This window comes from Lepidochelys kempii, chromosome 24 (assembly GCF_965140285.1).
Source record: "Lepidochelys kempii isolate rLepKem1 chromosome 24, rLepKem1.hap1, whole genome shotgun sequence".
Lineage (NCBI taxonomy): Eukaryota > Metazoa > Chordata > Testudines > Cheloniidae > Lepidochelys > Lepidochelys kempii.
Window position 1 is genome coordinate 18,733,739 of NC_136403.1, and position 22,881 is coordinate 18,756,619.

General features: G+C 49.2%; 1 protein-coding gene across 1 annotated transcript; it reads right to left on the reverse strand.

Annotated features, from left to right (window-relative positions):
• Positions 1-2,075: 2,075 nt before the first annotated feature.
• Positions 2,076-21,517, reverse strand: LOC140902984 (uncharacterized). The gene is made up of 10 exons (XM_078850491.1): positions 21,469-21,517; positions 19,330-19,482; positions 18,991-19,137; positions 15,903-16,036; positions 7,391-7,530; positions 4,528-4,640; positions 4,016-4,168; positions 3,594-3,829; positions 3,161-3,170; positions 2,076-2,236 (listed from the first exon to the last, which is right to left on the reverse strand). The coding sequence occupies exons 1-10, from the start codon at positions 21,515-21,517 to the stop codon at positions 2,076-2,078; spliced, it is 1,296 nt and encodes a 431-aa protein (XP_078706617.1).
• Positions 21,518-22,881: the final 1,364 nt, after the last annotated feature.

Sequence of the window (22,881 nt, forward strand, 5' to 3'; positions counted from 1 at the left end):
ATTAACTCTGTTTTTCCTAAAGCTCCAGGAAGAAATAACAAGGGAGCGTTTCACCCTAGCTGAGATTTGGGGGGCGTGTCATAAATATAAAGGGAAGGGTAAACCCCTTTAAAATCCCTCCTGGCCAGAGGAAAAATCCTCTCACCTGTAAAGGGTTAAGAAGCTAAAGGTAACCTCACTGGCACCTGACCAAAACGACCAATGAGGAGACAAGATATTTTCAAAAGCTGGGAGGAGGGAGAAAAACAAAGGGTCTGGCTCTGTCTGTATGCTGCTTTTGCCGGGGATAGAAAAGGAATGGAGTCTTCGTACTTTTAGTAAGTAATCTAGCTAGGTATATGTTAGATTATGATTTCTTTAATTGGCTGACAAAAGAACTGTGATGAATAGAATGACTATTCCCGTCTGTGTGTCTTTTTTGTAACTTAAGGTTTTGCCTAGAGGGAATCTCTATGTTTTGAATGTAATTACTCTGTAAGGTATCTACCATCCTGATTTTACAGAGGTGATTCCTTTACTTCTATTAAAAGTCTTCTTGTAAGAAAACTTAAAGCTTTTTCATCTTTCTAAGATCCAAGGGTTTGGGTCTGTGGTCACCTATGCAAACTGGTGAGGATTTTTACCAAACCTTCCCCAGGAAGTGGGGTGCAAGGGTTGGGAGGTTTTTGGGGAAAGACGTGTCCAAACTACGTTTCCCAGTAAACACAGATAAAGTTTGGTGGTGGCAGTAGAAATCCAAGGGAAAGGGTAAAATTAATTTGTACCTTGGGGAAGTTTTAACCTAAGCTGGTGAAGGTAAGCTTAGGAGGTTTTCATGCAGGTCCCCACATCTGTACCCTAGAGTGCAGAGTGGAAAAGGAACCTTGAGAATGGCGTAGGGATGCTAACGAAGAACTTTAGCACCAGAAAAGTGCTGACCCCAAAGGCAGGGGCCATCGCGTGTGCTGACCACCGCGTTCCTCCCTCCCCCAATCGAAGGCACAGCCCACGTGGGTGGGGGCCCTGCCACCTTGTTCTCTGGAAGAAGAAGCTGTATGGATGGATTGAGGAAACCCTGCCTCTCTGGGCTGGCTGGACCGTTACACGGACCGGAACCGAATGCAAAGCTGGGATCCCTGGGGACCGTCTGGGGACACCTGAAAAGACGGGGGCAGCGATCCAGGAGTTCACAGAGGTTTAGATTGGATATTAGGAAAAAATTTTTCACTAAGAGGGTGGTGAATCACTGGAATGCGTTACCTAGGGAGGTGGTAGAATCTCCTTCCTTAGAGGTTTTTAAGGTCAGGCTTGACAAAGCCCTGGCTGGGATGATTTAACTGGGAATTGGTCCTGCTTTGAGCAGGGGGTTGGACTAGATGACCTTCTGGGGTCCCTTCCAACCCTGATATTCTATGATTCTATGATTCTATGAGAGCACCACCGGTTGGGGGGATCTGCCCTGTTTCCTGACACCTTCCCTGAGCCCGGCACACCCAGTGGAGCCGCTCCAGAGAGAGCGGGACGAACTGAGCCCTGCAAAATCAACCTAGAAGGACATTTCTCCCCTCCAGGGCGTTCCCACCCGCCTGGACAGCTGGGTGAGCCACGGCCTCTCCTTCCCACAGCCCTCCTTCCCCAGGGGAGCTCAGCCAGCCGGTGCCTTTCCACAGGCCACGGGCCTTGCCTTTGGGGAGAGGGTCTAGGTAGGACTCCTTGGTTCCATTCCCTGGCCCTGCAAGGGGAGAGGGGTCCAGTGGTTAGAGCAGGGGGCTTGGGAGCCAGGACTCCTGGGCTCTATCCCTGGCTTTCAGAAGGGAGTATGGTCTGGTAGGTTACAGGGTGGGGTACTGGGAGTCAGGACTCCCGGGTTCTCTTCCTGCCAGCATCACTTGTGCACAGATAGGGGTGGGGGGGTGGTACAGGACGGTCAGGGGATAAGGAGCTAGGGGGGTACTTTCCCCACAACTCGCTTTATTCAGCCAATGCACAAAAGGAACCCGCAATCTCCCCCAAAGAGAAGCAGCAGCCAGTGGCTGCTGAAGGGAGGTGCACTGCAGCCCGGCACGCAGCAGAAGGGGAGGATGCCAGGCCGGGGCTCAGGGCTCCCCGATGCCTCCACAGGCCCTGGGAGCTGGGTAGCACTTGGCCTGGCTCAGGATCTCCGGCACGCCCTGGGCGTATTTCTTCACCAACGCCCTCTTCACGCAGGCGCCAGGGGAGCCACATCCAGCCGCAGTCATCCTCAGTTTGATGTCACCTGGACAGGGGAGAGACGTGATCGGGGGCTCCCAATTCTCCCCCCCGACCCTCATGAGGTCTCTCACACACTCCCCTCCCAGCAGGACTGCACCCGGCTCTGCAGGCAGACTGGGGTCTAGTGCTCAGAGCAGGGAGCCTGGAACAACGTGAGAACATAACAGAGGAACGGCCCTCCTGGGCCACCCCAAAGATCCATCTAGCCCAGTATCCTCTGGCCAATGCCAGGTGCCCCAGAGGGAATGAACAGAGCAGGGAATCATCCAGTGATCCATCCCCTGTCGCCCATTCCCAGCTCCTGGCAAACAGAGGCTAGGGCCACCTTCCCTGCCCATCCTGGCTAATAGCCACAGATGGACCTGTCCTCCAGGAACTTCTCTAGTTCCTGTTTGAACCCTGTTATAGTCTGCACCTTCACAACTTCCCCCGGCAATGAGTTCCACAGGTTTCTTGTGCGTTGTGTGAAGCAGTACTTCCTTTGGTTTGTTTTATACCTGCTGCCTGTGGTGACCCCTCGTTCTTATGTTAGGAGGAGTAAATAACACTCCTTCTCTACTTCCTCCACACGCTTCAACCTCGATCATATGCCCCCTTAGCCGTTTCATTTCAAGGTGAAGTTACTGAGACATGAGAGGATTTTATCGCATGACAGCTCACTTTGTTTAAGAGCCTTTGGTGAGGCATGCTTTCTGAAAATCTAAGTACACTATATCCACGGGATGCCCCTTGTCCACACGCTTGTTGACCCCCTCAGAGAATTCTTGTACATTGGTGAAGCGTGATTTCCCTTTACCAAAACCATGTTGACCCTTCCCCAACAAATTATGTTCATCTATGTGGCTGACAGTTCTCTTTTTTCCTATAGTTTCAATGAGTTTGCCCAGTACCGAAGTCAGACTTATTGGCCTGAAGTTGCCGGGATCACCTCTGGAGCCCTTTTTAGAAAATTGGAGTGTCATTAGCCGTCCTCCAGCCAGTTGAGACAGAAGCTGATTTAAATGGTAGGTTACAAACCACAGTTCGTTGTTCTGTAATTTGACGTTTGAGTTCCTTCCGAACTCTTGGGCGAATCCCATCTGGTCCTGGTGACTTATTACTGTTTAATTTATCAATTTGTTGCAAAAACTCCTGTAATGACTCCTCAATCTGGGACAGTTCCTCAGATTTGTCACCAAAACGGAATGGCTCAGGTATGGGAATCTCCCTCCCAGCCTCAGCCGTGAAGACCGATGCACAGAATACATTTACTTTCTCTGCAGTGGCCTTATCCTCCTTGGGTGCTCCTTTGGCATCTCAGCAAGTAGGACTCCAGGGTTCTCTCTGCAACTCTGCCAGGGGAGTGGAGTCTAGTGGGTCAGAGCAAGGGGGGCTGGGACTGAGCCAGGACACCTGGGCTCCACCTTGTACTCTGTGTTCAGACCCCGCCCCCATCTGGAGAACTTATCCAGTGTTAATATCCCAGATTCCTCAACATAATGGTCCTCGGCGCCGGTGCAGACCAAGAGCTCCTTCTCCTTCTCCTGCCAGCCATCTGCCCCCATTTTGAAGAATGACGGGCACTGCCGGCCGTTGGGGACAGAGCTCACACTTGGCACTGACAACAGTCAGACACACACAGTCAGCCAGGGGTGGGGATTCACCACACGCTGGGCTCGATCCCAGCTACGGGAAGGGAGTGGGGTCTAGTAGTTAGAGCAGGGGGGCTGGGAGCCAGGACTCCTGGGTACTCTCCAGGCAGGTATGGCCAGAGCACGGCTCTAGGTTTGCAGCAGACACACACCTGGGATGGCCCCGGCGTTGCAGCCGTCGGTGTCACAGCAGGCGATGTTCACCCGCACGGTGACATTGTGTGCGTAGGTCAGCGAGAAGGGGCCGGGCTCACAGTTCTTGGGCTCCAGGCACGATTTACCCATGTAGGAGAAGGAGTTTCTCTCTGTGGAAGGGAAACAGAGCATCACCTCTGAGCTCCCCAATGGACCCCCAGCTGCTCCATCCTCCCCTTTTGTTCCATCCACCCCACCCCCAAGTAATCTCATCTTCCCCCCCCATCCCCGATAAAATCCTCTCTTCTGTCTGATCCTGGGCCCACAGTCACCCACTGCAATTCCCTTCTCATCCCATCCCCTGTCTATGACATTACCTTTCCAGACGGAGCAGTCCCTGCTCCTGGAGAGGAGCACAGTCTATTGTTTAGAGTAGGGGGAGGGGCTGGGAGCCAGGACTCCTGGGTTCGACTCCTGGCTTCAGGAGGACAATGGTGTCTACACTTAGTAGGAATCTTCTTTCACTCACCCAGCCTGAACTCAGCCACGACAGTGACGCAGGTCCCTTCCCAGGGGGCGCAGAGCTGCAGGGGGCCGGCGCATGATTGCTCTTCGGACGCACACACCTCGCATTGCAGGGTGCTCCCTGGAGGTTGGAAAAATCCCTTCTCAGTACAAACCATGGCTCCCCACCCCTCCCCAGGCAGTGCCCGTGGGCGAAATACCACCACCAACCAACTGTGGAAGTTGTTACCATCAATGCCTCCTCACTGAACGTGTGGGCAGGCAGATCTTGGAGAAATGCCACCTGCTTTTGCAGTAGTTCTGCCCAGTTCCATTTAACTCTCCGGATGGGGAAAGGCATCTTGCTAGCTGGTCATTTGTATCTTACTCAAAACCACAGACAAGTCTGTTTCCTGCCTGAGTGTCTGTGGCTAGAATACATTTTCAGCTGCTGACGTGGCTATCTGGGGTGCAGGTTATGCCTGCGAACAAACCCCACACGTCTGTGCAAACAGAAAAAAAAGAATTTGGCTGCTCTGAAGAGGTTTCTGCCTGTGAACCTTTGCGGTGAACCTTTCACACACACACACATTCACACACACACACCCCGCTGTCACTCTCTGCTCCAGGCCTCTGCCTGGGATTCTTTAGTCTGCAGAAGAGAAGAATTAAGGGGGATTTGATAGCTGCTTTCAACTTCCTGAGAGGTGGTTCCAGAGTGGATGGTTCTAGACTATTCTCAGTGGTGGAAGAGGACAGGACAAGGAGTAATGGTCTCAAGTTGCAGTGGGGGAGGTTTAGGTTGGATATTAGGAAAAACTTTTTCACTAGGAGGGTGGTGAAACACTGGAATGTGTTATCTAGGGAGGTGGTAGAATCTCCTTCCTCAGAAGTTTTTAAGGTCGGGCTTGAGAAAGCCCTGGCTGGGATGATTTAATTGGGGATTGGTCCTGCTTTGAGCAGGGGGTTGGACTAGATGACCTCCTGAGGTCCCTTCCAACCCTGATATTCTATGATTCTATTATTCTAATTACCCTGTAAAGTATCTACCATCCTGATTTTCCAGAGGTGATTCCTTTACTTCTATTAAAGGTCTTCTTGTAAGGAAACTGAATGCTTTTTCATCGTTCTAAGATCCAAGGGTGTGGGTCTGTGGTCACCTATGCAATTGGTGAGGATTTTTACCAAACCTTCCCCAGGAAGTGGGGTGCAAAGGTTGGGAGGATTTTGGGGGGAAAGACATGTCCAAACTACGTTTCCCAGTAAACCCAGTTAAAGTTTGGTGGTGGCAGTGGAAATCCAGGGGCAAAGGATAAAATTAATTTGTACCTTGGGGAAGTTTTAACCTAAGCTGGTGAAAGTAAGCTTAGGAGGTTTTCATGCATGTCCCCACATCTGTACCCTAGAGTTCAGAGTGGGGAAGGAAACTTGACATACTGCATTCCAGCCGAGTTATTTTGTAATGGTGGAAATGAGAAAGGAAGCAATTTGTCAGCAGCAGTGTGGCCGTGACATTGTCCATTTTTATGGATGGTTTTGTGAGCAAGTCGTTTTTAGGTGAGGGGAAACTTGGGGTACCCAAGACACATCAGACTGCTGCAAGGGGTACAGCTGTCTGGAAAGGTCGAGTGTCACTGGCCTAGATCAAAGGCATGGCAAAGGTAGAACACTGTGTTTGGAGTTTCGATTTCATGAAAACCAATGGACCATCGTATGGATTTCCTTTCCCTGTCTCCTGTTTAATGGAATAACAACCATTCACCCTGAGCACAGCCCTGGGACTCACTGACCCAGCAAAGACGCCCGGCGATGCTAATGAAGAACTTTAGCACCAGAAAAGTGTCCACTCCAAAGCCGGGGACCATCCTGTCCTGTCAACTCTCTTCTTCCGAATTTGATTGGCCAAGTTCACCCTTGCCACTGATGCCTTCACACCTCCATCATGCATGCAAAAACTCTGGACTGGCTGAAGAGATCCCATGATCGTTAACTCTTTCCTGTCTAGAGCTTGGGAGAGTTACAGTTCAGTCAGTGAACATAAGTTTTTAATTGAAGGAGGAGAGAAAGAAAACCAATTCATGCACTTTGGTTTTTTCCAGAGCTTTCCTCTGGAAACATCACTTCAACCTCCAAATGCCTTCCCCCGCTTTTGCCAGGGTCCCAGGTGGGAGGAAGGGAACATTATCCCCAATCTTATAAACAGGGAAACTGAGGCAGAAAGAGGCGGTGTCAGACTCAGAGCCACGAATACAGCCAAGGAGTCAGATTTCAGAGTAGCAGCCGTGTTAGTCTGTATCCCCAGAAAGGACGGGAGTACTTGTGGCACCTTAGAGACGAACCAATTTATATGACTTTGTTAGTCTCTAAGTTGCCACAAGTACTCCTGTTCTTTTAAGCAAGGAGTCCTAATTGCTGCTGGCTTCCAGCCTATTCTAGACCCACCCCCTCCCTGACCTGGGGATAGAACCCAGGAGTCCTGGCTCCCAGAAATCAGACCATGTGAGTCAGTGCGATGGTGCAACAGTGTCCCCTCCTGGCCAAGCAGGGCGCGGTCCCGGCTCACCCAGCTCAGCGCGGCCCTCACGCTAGTCCCTGTGCCCAGGAATCTGCAAAACCCTCTCTGCTGCTCAGCCCTTTTCTCCCTGCACTCCTTGGGCCAGCGTGGGGTACATACACCCCAGAAGAGACCCCCCCACTCCCTCCCAGAGCCTGGGAATGATCCCAGGAGTCCTGGCAGGAATCTCAGTGCAGGGGGCAGGGGAACATTTCCAAGCAGGATGACAAGGGTGGGGGACGGTTTTCCTGGCTCCTGAGAATTGTCTGTGATTTCCAAACGTTTCCTGCTCCTCATCGGTGCCCGGCTCCATGTGCCTAGGGGCGGATGGGACTCCCCTGTGACCAGCTGAGCAGACAGCAGGCAGAGGGGTTGGGGCGCCCACATGGTGGCCGGGCATTTTCTGCAGTGACCAGAGCAGGCAGGCAGGTTCAGAGAATCAGAGAACCATAGAAGATCAGGGTTGGAAGAGAGCTCAGGAGGTCATCTAGTCCAAACCCTGCTCAAAGCAGGACCAACCCCAACTAATTCATCCCAGCCAGAGCTGTGTCAAGCTGGGCCTTAAACACTTCAAAGGATGGAGATTCCACCCCCTCAGAAACGACTCAGAAGAACGCAGACCGCAACAAACATCGATATGATGCTAGAGTGCGTTCCCAGGAACTCCAGCCGGGGGACAGAGTCCTGCTGCGAAATTTGGGTATTGCCGGCAAACACAAGATAGCTGACGGATGAAAGGCAATACCTTACCTGGTGATGGAAAAGCTGGGAGATCTGCCAGTCTACAAGATCAAACCTGAAGACGGTCCAGGGCAAATAAAGACAGTGCATAGAAACCTTTTGCTCCCTGTGGGGGAATTGGTAAGCACCCCTTATGAGATGGGCCATGACAGGGCAGTCGGCCAGAACAGAAGAGCTAGACCAAAGCTGCCATCCAACACAGACAGCGGGACCCGGGCAGCTAACTTACCCCTATTCTGCACATCTGAGAGTGAGTCTGAGGAGGAAGACACAACCCTGGTGTATCCTGGGATGGAGACAAGATTTCAGTCTCGATCAGCTGAACGAAATGAAAGTTCTCCCTCTTCCGCCCTAAACCCCATAGCGGAATTATTTAGGCCCATTTCCGACACCCCTGTGCTGCTGATGACACACACAGGTTATTGGACAGTGGACACACAGGTAGAGGATGTCCTGGGCACCTTGGACCCTCCAGCGTTAGAACTAGGAGTGCAGGGGCCTATGCCAGTAGCCAAGGGACCCTCAAAGGAAGCCTCTCCATCCATCACTCAAGAGGATGTTCCCCCTACCTCGGCAACAGAGATTCTCAATAGACGAGACAAGGTGATAAGACCAGTAAAATGGTTAACTTATGATGCACCTGGGGTGACTAGTGAGGAGCCAATACATTTAGCACACAGGATTGTGGAAGCTCAAGTGGGCTTCCTGAGGCCCTTTGGAGGAAACCAATGAGTTGGTATAAAGGGAGTGTGATTTGTCGGGACGACAAATTCTCGGCTGGGGGGAGGATGTAAGCAGAGCCAGGATGAGCTCCACCCTGACATCTGGTGGTGAGGTGTGGCAAGTTGTGGAAAAGAACTTCAGGGGCTGATCTCATTTGCATAGGCACATCCACCCCGCCTAGAATGAGGCCATAGCTGCCCAAATGGTCACTTTGGCTGTTGTGGGATCCCCAGTGTCTCTGTTATTGGGGCAGGAAGAATAACTTGCTATTACCCTGATTATGGGAACTGTGCTTGGAACTGTACTTGGCCATTTGTTATGATGGAGGGACTCACCATCAACAAAGTAGCAGTCGCTAGGGAAGGGACATGGGTGCCAAAACTCTGTGACTGGAGAGAGGCTTGAGACAGGTATTAGTACCTGGTGGTGTGGGCCCCTTTGTGAGGGCCTGAAACACCAGTTGCACCTCTGTCTGTCTCTCTCCACTGTGGAATGTCAGAGCTAATTTTGGGTCTATTAAGAGTCTTGCTACAGGTACTGTGCTGAATTCACTTTGGCCTTATGGTGCACCAGCACTAAGGCTCCCACTACTTTGAGCTGGAATCACTGAGCGCTGTGTCAAGTAGTGGGGAGCCGGAAGATCTAGAGTGCAGCGGTGCTGATCGTGGACAGGCTGGCGGAGCCGTTTGTGAGACAGCGAGGCGAGCTGTGCGGAGCGGAGCTGTTCGTGAGACGGCGAGCTGTGCAGAGCGGAGCCGTTCGTGGCGGAGCGGAGCCGGTCGTGGTGGAGTGGAGCGGAGCCCTGTGGGGCAGTCAGCTTCAGGTCACGTAAGGTGCCCCTTACCTCTTTCCCCCACACACAGGCACATTTTTAGCCAGACTGGGGAGTAACACTCTGCAGATGAACTTTTGAACTCTGGGGCTGGACTTTTTGGACTTTGGGTGATTTGTGGATTGCTGGACTCAAGACGTTTGGGTTCTGGGACTCAAGAACCCGAGGGAAAGGATGTGGCCCAATTTGCTGGGGTGGGTCTTTGCTCATGGTTTGGTTAATGAACACTAGTTGTGGTGTTTTCCCAATTTAATGCTGATGTCGTTTACCTCATGTTATTAAAGATTCTCTGCTACACCGAGACTCTGTGCTTGCAAGAGGGGAAGTATCGCCTCTTTGAGGTGTCCAGGGGGTGTGTAAGATTTTCCCAGGTCACTGTGTGGGGGCTCGAGCCAGTTTTCCATTTGCTTTGATGAGAGGGAACCACTGTGTACTGAACCCGGCCCTTGCTGCTATCAACTTGGCCTGGCAGAAGGGTTACATACGCATCATCACCTTTGGAACTGTGCGCTAGGAACGTGTAGTCCCGGAACTCTTTGCCAATAAAGGTCTTAACAAACATTGAAAGACATTCGTCACCCTTAAATTCCCAGGATTTTTCTGGCTTTAGGGACATCGCAAAAATGTAATTGGGCACATGCAACCCAGTCTCCTGCGTACATTGAAAATCATAAAAAAATATACTTTTCTGAGGATTCGGGCTTCCTAAGGCTGTCCATAAAACAGAGGTGACTGTCTATATCTCCAACGACCAAACCCTGACCCTGCTTACAGCGCCTCCCTTTACACCGGTGCCGCTTGTCCACGTACGACGGACACTGATCACACAAAGTTTTAGACAGGCATTCAACTGGTTTTTTTTGATGCACAGTTGACATGTCTGTCTAAACACTCTTTGGGCCGACAAAACAGTCTACAGCTAGGACACCTCAGGAGCACCCCCACGCCAGAACCCCATAGTAATGTTCATCATGCAACAGGATGAAATAAGTCTTAGGGTAAAACCCCAGCCACCTTTCACTGCATACAGCACCACCTCCTAAATGCTGTTCAAACTTTGCTACGTCACTGAGCAGAACCTTCTCTGGATCTGACCACCCCAGTTTCTCATGCAACTTTCTAGCCTCTGCTAACAATTCCGCATCCGTAGGTTTATGACCGGCCATGACGGACAAGAGCCCACCCGCAAAACATAGAAATTGGTACCAGTGTAAGTCAGCTCTACTAAACATTGTCTCTTTTTTGGAATAATTTGACTACTAAGGATAGAATTTAAAACTCTTCGAGCGCCCCCACCCCTATTTTTTACAACTGTCACAATGAGGCGCAATGTCCCATCGACATGCAATTCTCTATCGCTCTGTAGCAGCTTTGAGGTCTGGTTTAAGAAATCCTCAGCGGACAGCTCATCCCTACTTCTTCTGACTGAAAACAAAGGGTCAGTTCAATGACAGCTCTCTAAACATAACTGTACATAATCATCAGGGCCTACCCTACCATTAATGTCATCGAGAACTAGCTGTATCCCTCTGTGTATGGCTTCAACAACCTCTTCAGCTTCAGCTGAATTTATTTCCTCAAGATTGACAAAACAAAACTCCTCACAATACACTGACCCCCCAAATCTAGGTAATTCACGTTGCCAACTTCTCACTCTCTCCATATAGATCTCTGCATTTTCAGGGTTACTTGGGGGTTCCTCTACAGAACCATCAGTGGCATCTTCTACATCCCATACTAATTGAGAGTCAGACTCTGAGACGCCTCTGTGAGGGTCATTGGGAGTAGATGGGGCCCCCGTCTAGAGAGCCCTCTGGGGAATTTTCTAAACCAGAGTCTGATTTCGCCTCCCCATTTTCAGACATGCCAGTTGATGCCCCCTACCGGAGGCTCTCATCTTTTTGGGTTTTTTTCCTCATTACCTCTTTAGCCCTTCTTAAAATTTTTACAGCGACCCTGGCCTGGATCTTTTTGGCAGCCATCTGTTTATCCCCCAAGCGCTGTCCGCCCTTTTGTTTACACATGAGCTGACGTGCACCCTTCAGGGTACCCCTTTCCACACCTAGTCATGCCTGATCAGAGCCACCCTTTCCAGACCCCCTTTCTTTTAGGCCCCCTGAGGATTCAGCATCCATCAGTTTTCTGAACAAAGCATCGTATTTTTTCCAAATCTTTTGAGAATGCTGTTGTTTTAGACCCCCCGAGGATACAGCGTCCATCAGTTTTCTGAATGAAGCATCAAACTCTTCCAAAATACGAGAATATGGGGGATCTGTGACAAGCTTATGGTTTTGGGAGAATGGCTTATCAATCCTTGGTTTTTTGTTCACAACCCCGAGAGCGCCTGCTCCGGGTTTGGAATGTGTGTGTTTCTGGGCACATTCAGAGCCCCTAGCGTGCGCGCTCTGGGTTTGTGAACGTGGGCGTTTTCGCTCACAGTTTTCTCAGGGCTCGGTGTGGCGGTGGCCGCTGAGGAACTGGAGTTGTGTTTGCATGGGTGTTTTTTACCAGAGTGTTTTGTCCTTGGCTTTGACGTAAATGGGGTTTGGACTGGCCTGATGCTTCATCTGCTCTCTTGTGCTGTTTTGCCTTGTTAAAGGTCTCAAAGCAGATTCCTGGTTCTTTGGTGGTTCTCGGGGTTGTGTCCTGGTAGCTCCCACTACAGCCTTGTCAGAAGGGCTGCACCTGACTGATTGGGACGGGGGGAAAAATGCATTTTGTACAAAAACGTAACTTTGCCAGCTTTCTCACCCACACCTATGTATTTACTTAAAATACAAAACCTCATAAATTAACCAGACTGTCAAGGTTCCTCCCCCACTCTGAACTCTAGGGTACAGATGTGGGGACCTGCATGAAAAACCTCCTAAGCTTATCCTTACCAGCTTAGGTCAAAACTTCCCCAAGGTACAAAATATTCCACCCGTTGTCCTTGGACTGGCTGCTACCACCACCAAACTAATACTGGTTACTGGGGAAGAGCTGTTTGGACGCGTCCTTCCCCCCAAAATACTTCCCAAAACCCTGCACCCCACTTCCTGGACAAGGTTTGGTAAAAAGCCTCACCAATTTGCCTAGGTGACTACAGACCCAGACCCTTGGATCTTAAGAACAATGAACAATCCTCCCAACACTTGCACCCCCCCTTTCCTGGGAAATGTTGGATAAAAAGCCTCACCAATTTGCATAGGTGACCACAGACCCAAACCCTTGGATCTGAGAACAATGAAAAAGCATTCAGTTTTTTACAAGAAGACTTTTAATAAAAAATAGAAGTAAATAGAAATAAAGAAATCCCCCCTGTAAAATCAGGATGGTAGATATCTTACAGGGTAATTAGATTCAAAAACATAGAGAACCCCTCTAGGCAAAACCTTAAGTTACAAAAAAGATACACAGACAGAAATAGTTATTCTATTCAGCACAATTCTTTTCTCAGCCATTTAAAGAAATCATAATCTAACACATACCTAGCTAGATTACTTACTAAAAGTTCTAAGGCTCCATTCCTGGTCTATCCCTGGCAGAAACCAGCATACAGACAGACACAGACCCTGTGTTTCTCTCCCTCCTCCCAGCTTTTGAAAGTATCTTGTCTCCTCATTGGTCATTTTGGTCAGGTGCCAGCGAGGTTACCTTTAGCTTCTTAACCCTTTACAGGTGAGAGGAGCTTTCCCCTGGCCAGGAGGGATTTCAAAGGGGTTTACCCTTCCCTTTATATTTATGACACAGACTAATAAGCAAAATATATTTACCCAGCTTCATCCATCCATCCGTCACTGATACTGATGAATTTTTCTTTTCAGTTGTCTCTTTCCTTTTTCTTTTGAGGTTGTTTACCCCCTCACGTTTTGACCGTACTGTAAAGCAAACAACATTCTAATAAGACACATGAAACTATCTAGTAAACTTTAAAATCAAAAAATATTCATTAGGGTGTTTTTTCTATTTAAAAAAGTCATAGCTTTAAAACAAAATAATCCATTTCAGGGTGTACAAGCAACACAGGTTTTGAGTTTATTTCTACCACTTTAAAAACAACCCCCACAAATATATATATATATATAATACATTTTAAAATACATCTCATTTTGCAAAGTAAAAACCCTGTTAATTGGAAACACACCATCACCATCACTTTGTAGACATATACTTTTTAAAAACCACCTATGTTTTACACATACACACACACACAGAGCAGTTTAAAACCCTGTTTGCAACAAAATACTTTTCAATAAAACCACATGCTTTTAAAGAGACCCCTGGTTGTTCTGTCCCCCGCCCCAGCCATGTGTGCTTGGAGCCTTTGGGTTAAAAAACAAGCCAAAATGTTAGTTAGTATTAGCCCCCAAATCCCTATTCATCCTATGTAATACCTGAAGTTATTAAGCAAAACTACAGTTAAAAATGTTTTTTTTTTACCTTGGCCTGGTGATGAACTGCAACTTAAAGTTACTGGCTCCATGCTAAACAGATCACACTGCAATAAAGATAGGCACCATTATTTACTAAGACAGCATGGCCAAAGCATGGCATTATCTAATAAATATATTTTTTTTTCAGAGTTAAAAACAGGGAACATACCTCCTCTTGCAGTCCAGCAGCAATTCAAGAGAGTTTCTGTTGAAAGAGAAAGTCTCCAAGCTATCTGAGGTTTTTAGACCATCCTAACTCTTTTGTTTCAAAATAGTTAGCAGGTTGATTGGATCACCCCTCCCTAGCATTCCCTTTTGTGATCTGGGGGGAATAAGTTTTCTGCACAATTGGCCTGCTTTTCTTTTTTAAGTTCAAATACATATTTTTCCCCCACCCCTGTAGGGCCTTCTTACAATAACCGTTTCAAGTGAGAGACCCTTTGCAGATATCAATGAATGTCTTGGGGCTTGTGTTTTTTGTTGTTGTTGTTTTTTTTAAACATGTGTCTTTCATGCTTAAAGTTGGGTGGGGTGGGGTGCTTTCTAGAAAAAGTGCCCCATGGCCTTCACCCCACTCCTGGGTCATATTTAAACTGGCCTATAGCGTTCTGCCAACTCCAGGGGTTATATTTAAACTGTCCAATAGCATCTGCGAACTCCTGAGGTTTTATTTCATTTCATATTAATCAGAACTCACCATCCTCACCCACCCATCTCCCTGACGATGGGTGCACCCCCCCCCCGCATCAAAATTAACCCTATGGCCACAAGGGTGAGTAATCACAGTCACTCTGGCTATTCAGTGAGGGGGGTGGTTAAACCCATTCAGTTCAACAGGATAAGTCAGCTCTATTGTCCTCAACCACATGTCTGAACAATCCCTGTTTGTTTTATTGTAAACACGTTTTTAGGATATTTTTTCCCCTTCCACAACATACATTTCAGCTTTTTTTTTTTTTTTTTTTTGCTGTCAGTGGGTCTTTCTCTTACACAAAAGACACAAGAGCGAGGTGCTCACAAACAATTTTTTATTTAAAAGACATACAGCTCCTTTAAAACAAACCACAATACTCCATTAAAAAAAAAAAGAAAGAAAGAAAGAAAACCTTTAAACTCCCTTAAGGGCCAGAGCCGTTTTAACAGAAATACAGAGAGTCACAAAGCCCTTTTCAATAGATTTTATTTTGAATTTACAGCTACCAAGTTTTATATCGCATGTTTGGCCCCTCGCCATTTTCTAACTTAATCCTTATAGATTTCTTACAAATAGCCATTTTCTTAAGCAGGGTTCTGTAACTTTTTGTGCGGACCAGCTGGTCAATATAACTGTCTAAGCAGGCATCTTCCGGTTTGGCCATTTTCTTTAAAACACAGCCAGGGTCTCCACTGAATTGCACAGCATTTATCAAGGCCACCCCTTGCGCTAAATGTTCTTGGGTTAGACACAGACAGTGCGTAGCATAACCTATGGCAATCACAGTGGTTAATAAGCTTTCCAAACCCAGCTCAGCACACAGGCCCTGGAGCTGGCAGTTTATATCCACTGAAGTCCAAGTCACACAGTCATGGTGCCGCTGGCCTGGCACATCTATGACACAGCCCTCAAAATCTTCAAAAAGCTTTTCCCTGAGACAGTGATTAAGAACAGCATAAACAGCAACGCGTACAATAGTCCGCATGACTTTTTTACGCTCACGACGTGACACTGGCTCAGTCAGTTCCATGCCAAGCCTCCTCCTAAACTCCTCCTAGCCGTCATCCTCGGAGTCCTCTTCAACATTTTGTATCGGCGTTGAGCAAAAACAAGGGGGGCCCAGTTCATCCTTGCCGCTTGGTGCAACGCTGTCCAGGGTCTCCGGGTCCTCTAGAACGGCATCATCGAGCTGTCGAGAGATTTTTTTCAAAAAAGGAACAGCGTAAGCACCCCACTGCTTGGTTTTTGATTTACACAATCCCTGGTTCCTAGCCCCCCATTACACACCCCCACCCCGACCGTCACCTCTTAAACATTCATTTACCTGAGCCACATCCTTTGCAGTCACCTTGTCTGCCCGTAACTCCCCCAAGCCATGATCACCTTCCACCTCTCGGGGGGTGGACAACAAGAGGCCATCACGCTCATCACGGTGCCTCACAAGCAGCCGGGTTTCGGGGTCCCGTGTGTGCATCAACGGTTGGGCCAAAGGGCTCCCCTCAGTTGCCCCCGTCTCCTCCTTGGAACTCTTGCTGATGTAACGCTTTCTCTGCGGTTTGTCGAAGGCCCTTGGGGCTAAAACAAAGTCCGAAGTTCCCACAGGGGTGGTGAAGGAGTCCATGTTTCCACGATTTCTAAAACACGAGCTCTTGGTAAAAGACAGCCTCTTCTGCCCGACGCTGGGACTTATGGGGTGATGGTGCTGCGTTCTGATTGGCAGAGGGGGTCATATGCCCCTCTTCTGGGCGGTTCACCCCATCCCAGAACCTGCCCTATTTTGGTCAAATCTGCTCTCGGGGCGGCCTGATTGGCAGACGTTGGTGGGAGGAGGAGTTGTTAGAGGGGTCACACTAATCATTTCCAGATGGGTCACCCTGCCCCCGGAACTCATCCTGATTGGTCAGATCTCCTCTTGGTCCTATAGGGACAAAACCCCTCCTGATTGGTAGAGGGTGGGAGGAGGAGTTGTTAGAGGGGTCACAAGACCCACTTCCGGGGAGGACATACTGCCCTGAAACTCGCCCTGATTGGTCAAATCTCCTATTGGGGGAAGTCCTACTGGGGCAAAACCTCTCCTGGTTGGTAGAGGGCAGTGGGAGAACTTGTTAGAGGGGTCACATGACATACCTTGCTTCCGGTCTTGTGGCAGCCTTGACCCCGGAAGTAATACCCCATTGGGGTGGGACTTCCGGTGGGAGCCAGAGGTCAAGGGCTAAGTGGTCAAGGGGCGGAGTTAGGGTTTGATTGACTGTAGGGCCATTATACTACTAACCTCACTGGCACCTGACCAAAATGACCAATGAGGAGATAAGATACTTTCAAAAGCTGGGAGGAGGGAGAAAAACAAAGGGTCTGTGTCTGTCTGTGTGATGCTTTTGCTGGGGACAGAACAGGAATGGACTCTTAGAACTTAGTAACAGGTTTCAGAGGAACAGCCGTGTTAGTCTGTATTCGCAAAAAGAAAAGGAGGATTTGTGGCACCTTAGAGACTAACCAATTTATTTGAGCATAAGCTTTCGTGAGCTACAGCTCACTTCATCGGATGCATACTGTGGAAACTGCAGCAGATATTATATACACACAGAGATCATGAAACAACACCTCCTCCCACCCCACTGTCCTGCTGGTAATAGCTTATCTAAAGTGATCATCAAGTTGGGCCATTTCCAGCACAAATCCAGCACAGTGATCCATCCCCTGTCGCCCATTCCCAGCTTCTGGCAAACAGAGGCTAGGGCCACCATCCCTGCCCTATAGCCACAGATGGACCTGTCCTCCAGGAACTTCTCTCGTTCCTGTTTGAACCCTGTTATAGTCTTCGCCTTCACAACATCCCCCGGCAATGAGTTCCACAGGTTGACTGTGCGTTGTGTGAAGCAGTACTTCCTTTTGTTTGTTAAAAACGTGCTGCCTGTGGTGACCCCTCGTTCTTATGTTAGGAGGAGTAAATAACACTTCCTTATTTCCTTCCTCCACACCCTTCAACCTTCTCTAGACCTCGATCATATCCCCCTTAGCCGTCTCTTTTCCAGGCTCAATAGTACCACTCTTATTAATCTCTCCTCATATGGCAGCCGTTCCATCCCCCTCATCATTTTCGTTGGGCTTTTCTGAAGCTTTTCCAATTCCCTTATCTCTCTTCTGAGAGGGGGCGACCACATCCGCATTCAGTGTTCTACTTGTGGGCATCCCATGGATTTATATTGAGGCAACACGCTCTTTTCTGTCCTATTCTCTGTCCCTTTATGAATGATTCCCAGCATTCTGTTCACTTCTTTCACGGCTGCTACAAATGGAGTGGATGATTTCAGAGAACTCTCCACAATGACTGCAAGATCTTTCTTGAGTGGTAAAATTTGACCCATCATTGTATATGTCTACTTGGGATAACGTTTGCCCATGTGCATTACTTTGCATTCATCAACATTGAATTTCATCTGCCGTTTTGTTGCCCAGTCACCCTGTTCTGAGAGACCCTTTAGTACCTCTTCACAGTCTGCTTTGGACTTCACTATCTTGAGTAGCTTTGTATCTTCTGCAAATTTTCCCACCTCACTATTTACCCTTTTTTCCAGAACATTTCGGAATATGGTGAATAGGACTGGGCCCAGTGCAGATCCCTGGGGGACTCCCACTATTTACCTCTCTCCCTTCTGAAAACTGACCATTTCTTCCTACCCTTTTTTCCCTATCTTTTAACCAGTTACTGAGCCATGAGAGGATTTTATCCCATGACAGCTCACTTTGCTTAAGAGCCTTTGGTGAGGGACGCTTTCTGAAAATCTAAGTACACTATATCCACGGGATCCCCCTTGTCCACACGCTTGTTGACCCCCTCAGAGAATTCTAGTACATTGGTGAGGCGTGATTTCCCTTTACCGAAACCATGTTGACCCTTCCCCAGCAAATTATGTTCATCTATGTGGCTGTCAGTTCTCTTCTTTCCTATAGTTTCAATGAGTTTGCCCAGTACCGAAGTCAGACTTATTGGCCTGTTGTAGCTGGGATCACCTCTGGAGCCCATTTTAGAAATTGGCGTCTCATTAGCCATCCTTCAGCCATTTGGGACAGAAGCTGATTTAAATGGTAGGTTACAAACCACAGTTAGTAGTTCTGTAATTTGACGTTTGAGTTCCTTCCGAACTCTTGGGCAAATCCCATCTGGTCCTGGTGACTTATTACTGTTTAATTTATCAATTTCTTGCAAAAACTCCTGTAATGACTCCTCAATCTGGGACAGTTCCTCAGATTTGTCACCAAAACAGAATGGCTCCGGTTTGGGAATCTCCCTCCCAGCCTCAGCCGTGAAGACTGATGCAGAGAATTCATTTACTTTCTCCGCAGTGGCCTTATCCTCCTTGGGTGCTCCTTTGGCATCTCAGCAAGTAGGACTCCAGGGTTCTCTCTGCAACTCTGCCAGGGGAGTGGAGTCTAGTGGGTCAGAGCAAGGGGGGCTGGGACTGAGCCAGGACACCTGGGCTCCACCTCGTACTCTGTGTTCAGACCCCGCCCCCATCTGGAGGACTTACCCAGTGTTAACACCCCATAATCCTCAACACAATGGTCCTCGGCGCCGGTGCAGGCCAAGAGCTCCTTCTTCTTCTGCCAGTGATCTGCCCCCGATTTGAAGAATGACAGGCACTGCCGGCCGTTGGGGACGGAGCTCACAGTTGGCACTGAGAACAGTCAGACACACACAGTCAGCCAGGGGTGGGGAGTCACCACACCCTGGGCTCAATCCCAGCTCAGGGAAGCGAGTGGGGTCTAGTGGTTAGGGATGGGGGCTTTGGGCTGGCACCCAGGACTCCTGGGTTCTCTCCAGGCAGGTGTGGCCAGAGCAGGGCTCTAGGCTTGCAGCAGACACACACCTGGGATGGCCCCGGCGTTGCAGCCGTCGGTGTCACAGCAGGCGATGTTCGCCCGCACAGTGACATTGTGCGGGTAGGTCAGCGAGAAGGGGCCGGGCTCACAGTTCTTGGGCTCCAGGCACGACTTACCCGTGTAAGAGAAGGAGTTTCCCTCTGTGGAAGGGAAACAGAGCATCACCTCTGAGCTCCCCAATGGACCCCCAGCTACTCCATCCTCCCCTTTTGTTCCATCCACCCCACCCCCAACTAATCTCATCTTCCCTCCGACCCCCGATAAAATCCTCTCTTCTGTCTGATCCAGGCCCCACAGCCACCCACTGCAATTCCCCATCTCATCCCATCCCCCGTCTATGACATTACCTTTCCAGACTGGGCAGTCCCTGCTCCTGGAGAGGAGCAGAGTCTATTGGTTAGAGTAGGGGGAGGGGCTGGGAGCCAGGACTCCTGGGTTCCACCCCTGGCTTCAGGAGGACAATGGTGTCTACACTTAGTAGGAATCTTCTTTCACTCACCCAGCCTGATCTCTGCCATGACAGTGATGCAGGTCCCTTCCGAGGGGGCGCAGGGCTGCAGGGGGCCGGAGCACGATTGCTCTCTGGACGCACACACCTCGCATTGCAGAGCGCTCCCTGGAGGTTGGGAAAATCCCTTCTCAGTACAAACCCCGGCTCCCCACCCCTCCCCAGGCAGTGCCCGTGGGCGAAATACCACCAAGAACCAAGAGGTGGCGCTGTGGGAGTTGTTACCACCAATGCCTCCTCACTGAACGTGTGGGCAGGCAGATCTTGGAGAAATGCCACCTGCTTTTTCAGCAGTTCTGCCCAGTTCCATTTAACGCTCCGGATGGGGAAAGGCATCTTGCTAGCTGGTCATTTGTATCTTACTCAACACTGCAGACAAGTCTGTTTGCTGCCTGAGTGTCTGTGGCTAGAATTCATTTTCATCTTCTGACGTGGCTATCTGGGGTGCAGCTTGTGCCTGCGAACAAACCCCACACGTCTGTGTAGGCAGAAAAACAAGAATTCAGCTGCTCTGAGGAGGGGTTTCTGCCTGGCTTTGCGGTGAACTTTTCACACACACACACTCACACCCCGCCGTCACTCTCTGCTCCAGGCCTCTGCCTCTCAGAGTTACGTCAGCTCAGCCACACTCGACTTCAGCCCACTTTTCATCGCTAATCCTGCCAATTCTCTTCTTCAGAATATGATTGACGCTTGTTAAGACTCTGGATAGATGGCTGTGTGCCTCCAGCAAGTGATCCCAGGAGCATCAACTCTTTCCTCTCCAGAGAGTGGGGGCCTTAGAATTCATAATGTGAGCATAAGGCTTTTTAAGAAAGAAAGAAAGAAAGAAAGAAAGAAAGAAAGAAAGAAAGAAAGAAAGAAAGAAAGAAAGAAAGAAAGAAAGAAAGAAAGAAAGAAAAATTTTCCCACTTTGGTTTTTTTCGAGTTTTCATGTGGAAGCATCAATTAAACCTCAGAACGCCTTCCCCTGCCCCTTCTATGTCCCTAGATGGTAGCAAAGTGATCTTATCCCCATCTAAGAAATAGGGAAACTCAGGTAGAAAAAAGATGTGTTCAATTCAGGGTTAGAAGAAAGATAACAGCCGAGAAGTCCTCACTCCTGACACCCAGCCCACTCTAACCCACGAGACCCCACTCCTCTTTCCGAGCCACGGACAGAACCTGGGAGTCCTGATTTGCAGCCATCTCTGCTCAAACTCACTACACCCCAGCCCTCTTCCACAGCTGGGGAATGAACCCAGGAGTCCTGGCAGGAATCTCAGTGCTGGTGGGCAGGGGAACATTTCCAAGCAGGATTACAAGTGGACGGGGGTGGTGCTCCTCATCAGGATGACCCCAAGCCTGGGCGAGAGCTGGAGGAGGAATGAGAAGAAGGAAGGACAGACGGACTCAGACCCGCTGGCCAGACCCCTAGCGTTGGCTGTGGGAGTCCCAAGCTCCAATCCCTGCTCTCCCCGAGTCAGCCGGGGGACGTGGCCCCGGGTTTTCCTCTCACTGCTTTTACCCACAAATTCCATCCTGACCCCAGAATCCGCTATCGACAGCGGTACGTTCCCCAAGTAAATTCCCGACCCCCCCACCCGGCTCCCTGTGCCCGGGGACGGACGGGACTCACCTGTGGCCAGGAGAGCGGACAGCAGGCAGAGGGGCAGAGCCACCCACATGGTGCCCGGGTGTTTGCTGCAGTGAGCAGAACAGCGAAGAAGGATCTGGCTGTGGTTTTATCCGGCAGGATGGCAAATACCTGCCCCTTGGGGGATCGGCTGGGGCTGCCCCATGACATCCTGGTGGACCCGGAGATGGGAGATTTCACAGCCTTGCATGTGACACTGGCTGATCAGGTGATGCCAATGTGTACTGATGCCAATTCCCTTGTGCATTAGTGGAGATCAGTGGTTCTCAGCCAGGGGTCCGTGTACTCCAGGGGTACACACAGGTCTTCCGGGGGGTACATCAGCTTATCTTGATGTTTGCCTCATTTTACAACAGGCCAGATATAAAGCACTAGTGAAGTCAACGCGAGCTAAAATTTCCTGACACAATGACTTGTTTGTGCAGCTCTATGTACTGTCCACTGAAATGTAAGTGCAATATTTATATCCCAGTGGAGTTATTTTATAATTACACAGTGGAACTGAGAAAGGAAGCTATTTGTCAGTCACGATGTGGCCGTGACACTTATGTATTTTTAGAATAACATAAGAAAGGACCTGTCATAAATATAAAGGGAAGGGGAACCACCTTTCTGTCCCCGGTGCTGTAAAATCCCTCGTGGCCAGAGGCAAAACACTTTCACCTGTAAAGGGTTAAGAAGCTAAGGCAACCTTGCTGGCACCTGACCCAAAATGACCAATGAGGAGACAAGATACTTTCAAATCGGGAGTGAGGGAAACAAAGGGACTGCTTGTCTCTGTGATCTTTTGCTTGGAACAGCTCAGGAATGGAGTCTCAGAACTTCTGTTAGTTAGTAAGTAATCTAGCTAGAAATGTGTTAGATTTCCTTTTGTTCAATGGCTGGTAAAATAAGCTGTGCTGGAGGGAATGAATATTCCTGGTTTGGTGTCTTTTTGTAACTTAAGGTTTTGCCAAGAGGATTCTCTATGTTTTGAATTTGATTACCCTGGAAGGTATTTACCATCCTGATTTTACAGGGGTGATTCTTTCACCTTTTCTTTCATTCAAATTCTTCTTTTAAGAACCTGTTTGCTTTTTCATTGTTCTGAAGATCCAAGGGTTTGGGTCTGTGTTCACTTGTACAAATTGGGGAGGATTCTTATCAAGCCTTCCCCAGGAAAGGGGGTGTAGGACTTGGGGTGATATTTTGGGGGAAGACGTCTCCAAGTGGGCTCTTTCCCTGGTCTTTGTGTAAGACGCTTGGTGGTGGCAGCGTACGGTTCAAGGACAAGGCAAAGTTTGTACCTTGGGGAAGTTTTTAACCTAAGCTGGTAAGAATAAGCTGAGGGGGTCTTTCCTGCGGGTCCCCACATCTGTACCCTCGAGTTCAGAGTGGGGAAGGAACCCTGACAGG

Excerpts from the sequence above, each read along its gene's own strand:
- LOC140902984 (XM_078850491.1), bottom strand. The coding sequence starts at position 21,517 with ATGTGGGTGGCTCTGCCCCTCTGCCTGCTGTCCGCTCTCCTGGCCACA. Across the intron at positions 4,641-7,390 it reads GCTCAGCTGGTCACAGGGGA|CACCCTGCAATGCGAGGTGT; the intron begins GTCCCATCCGCC and ends ACCTCCAGGGAG. Across the intron at positions 4,169-4,527 it reads CGTGGCTGAGTTCAGGCTGG|AGAGAAACTCCTTCTCCTAC; the intron begins GTGAGTGAAAGA and ends TCCCTTCCACAG.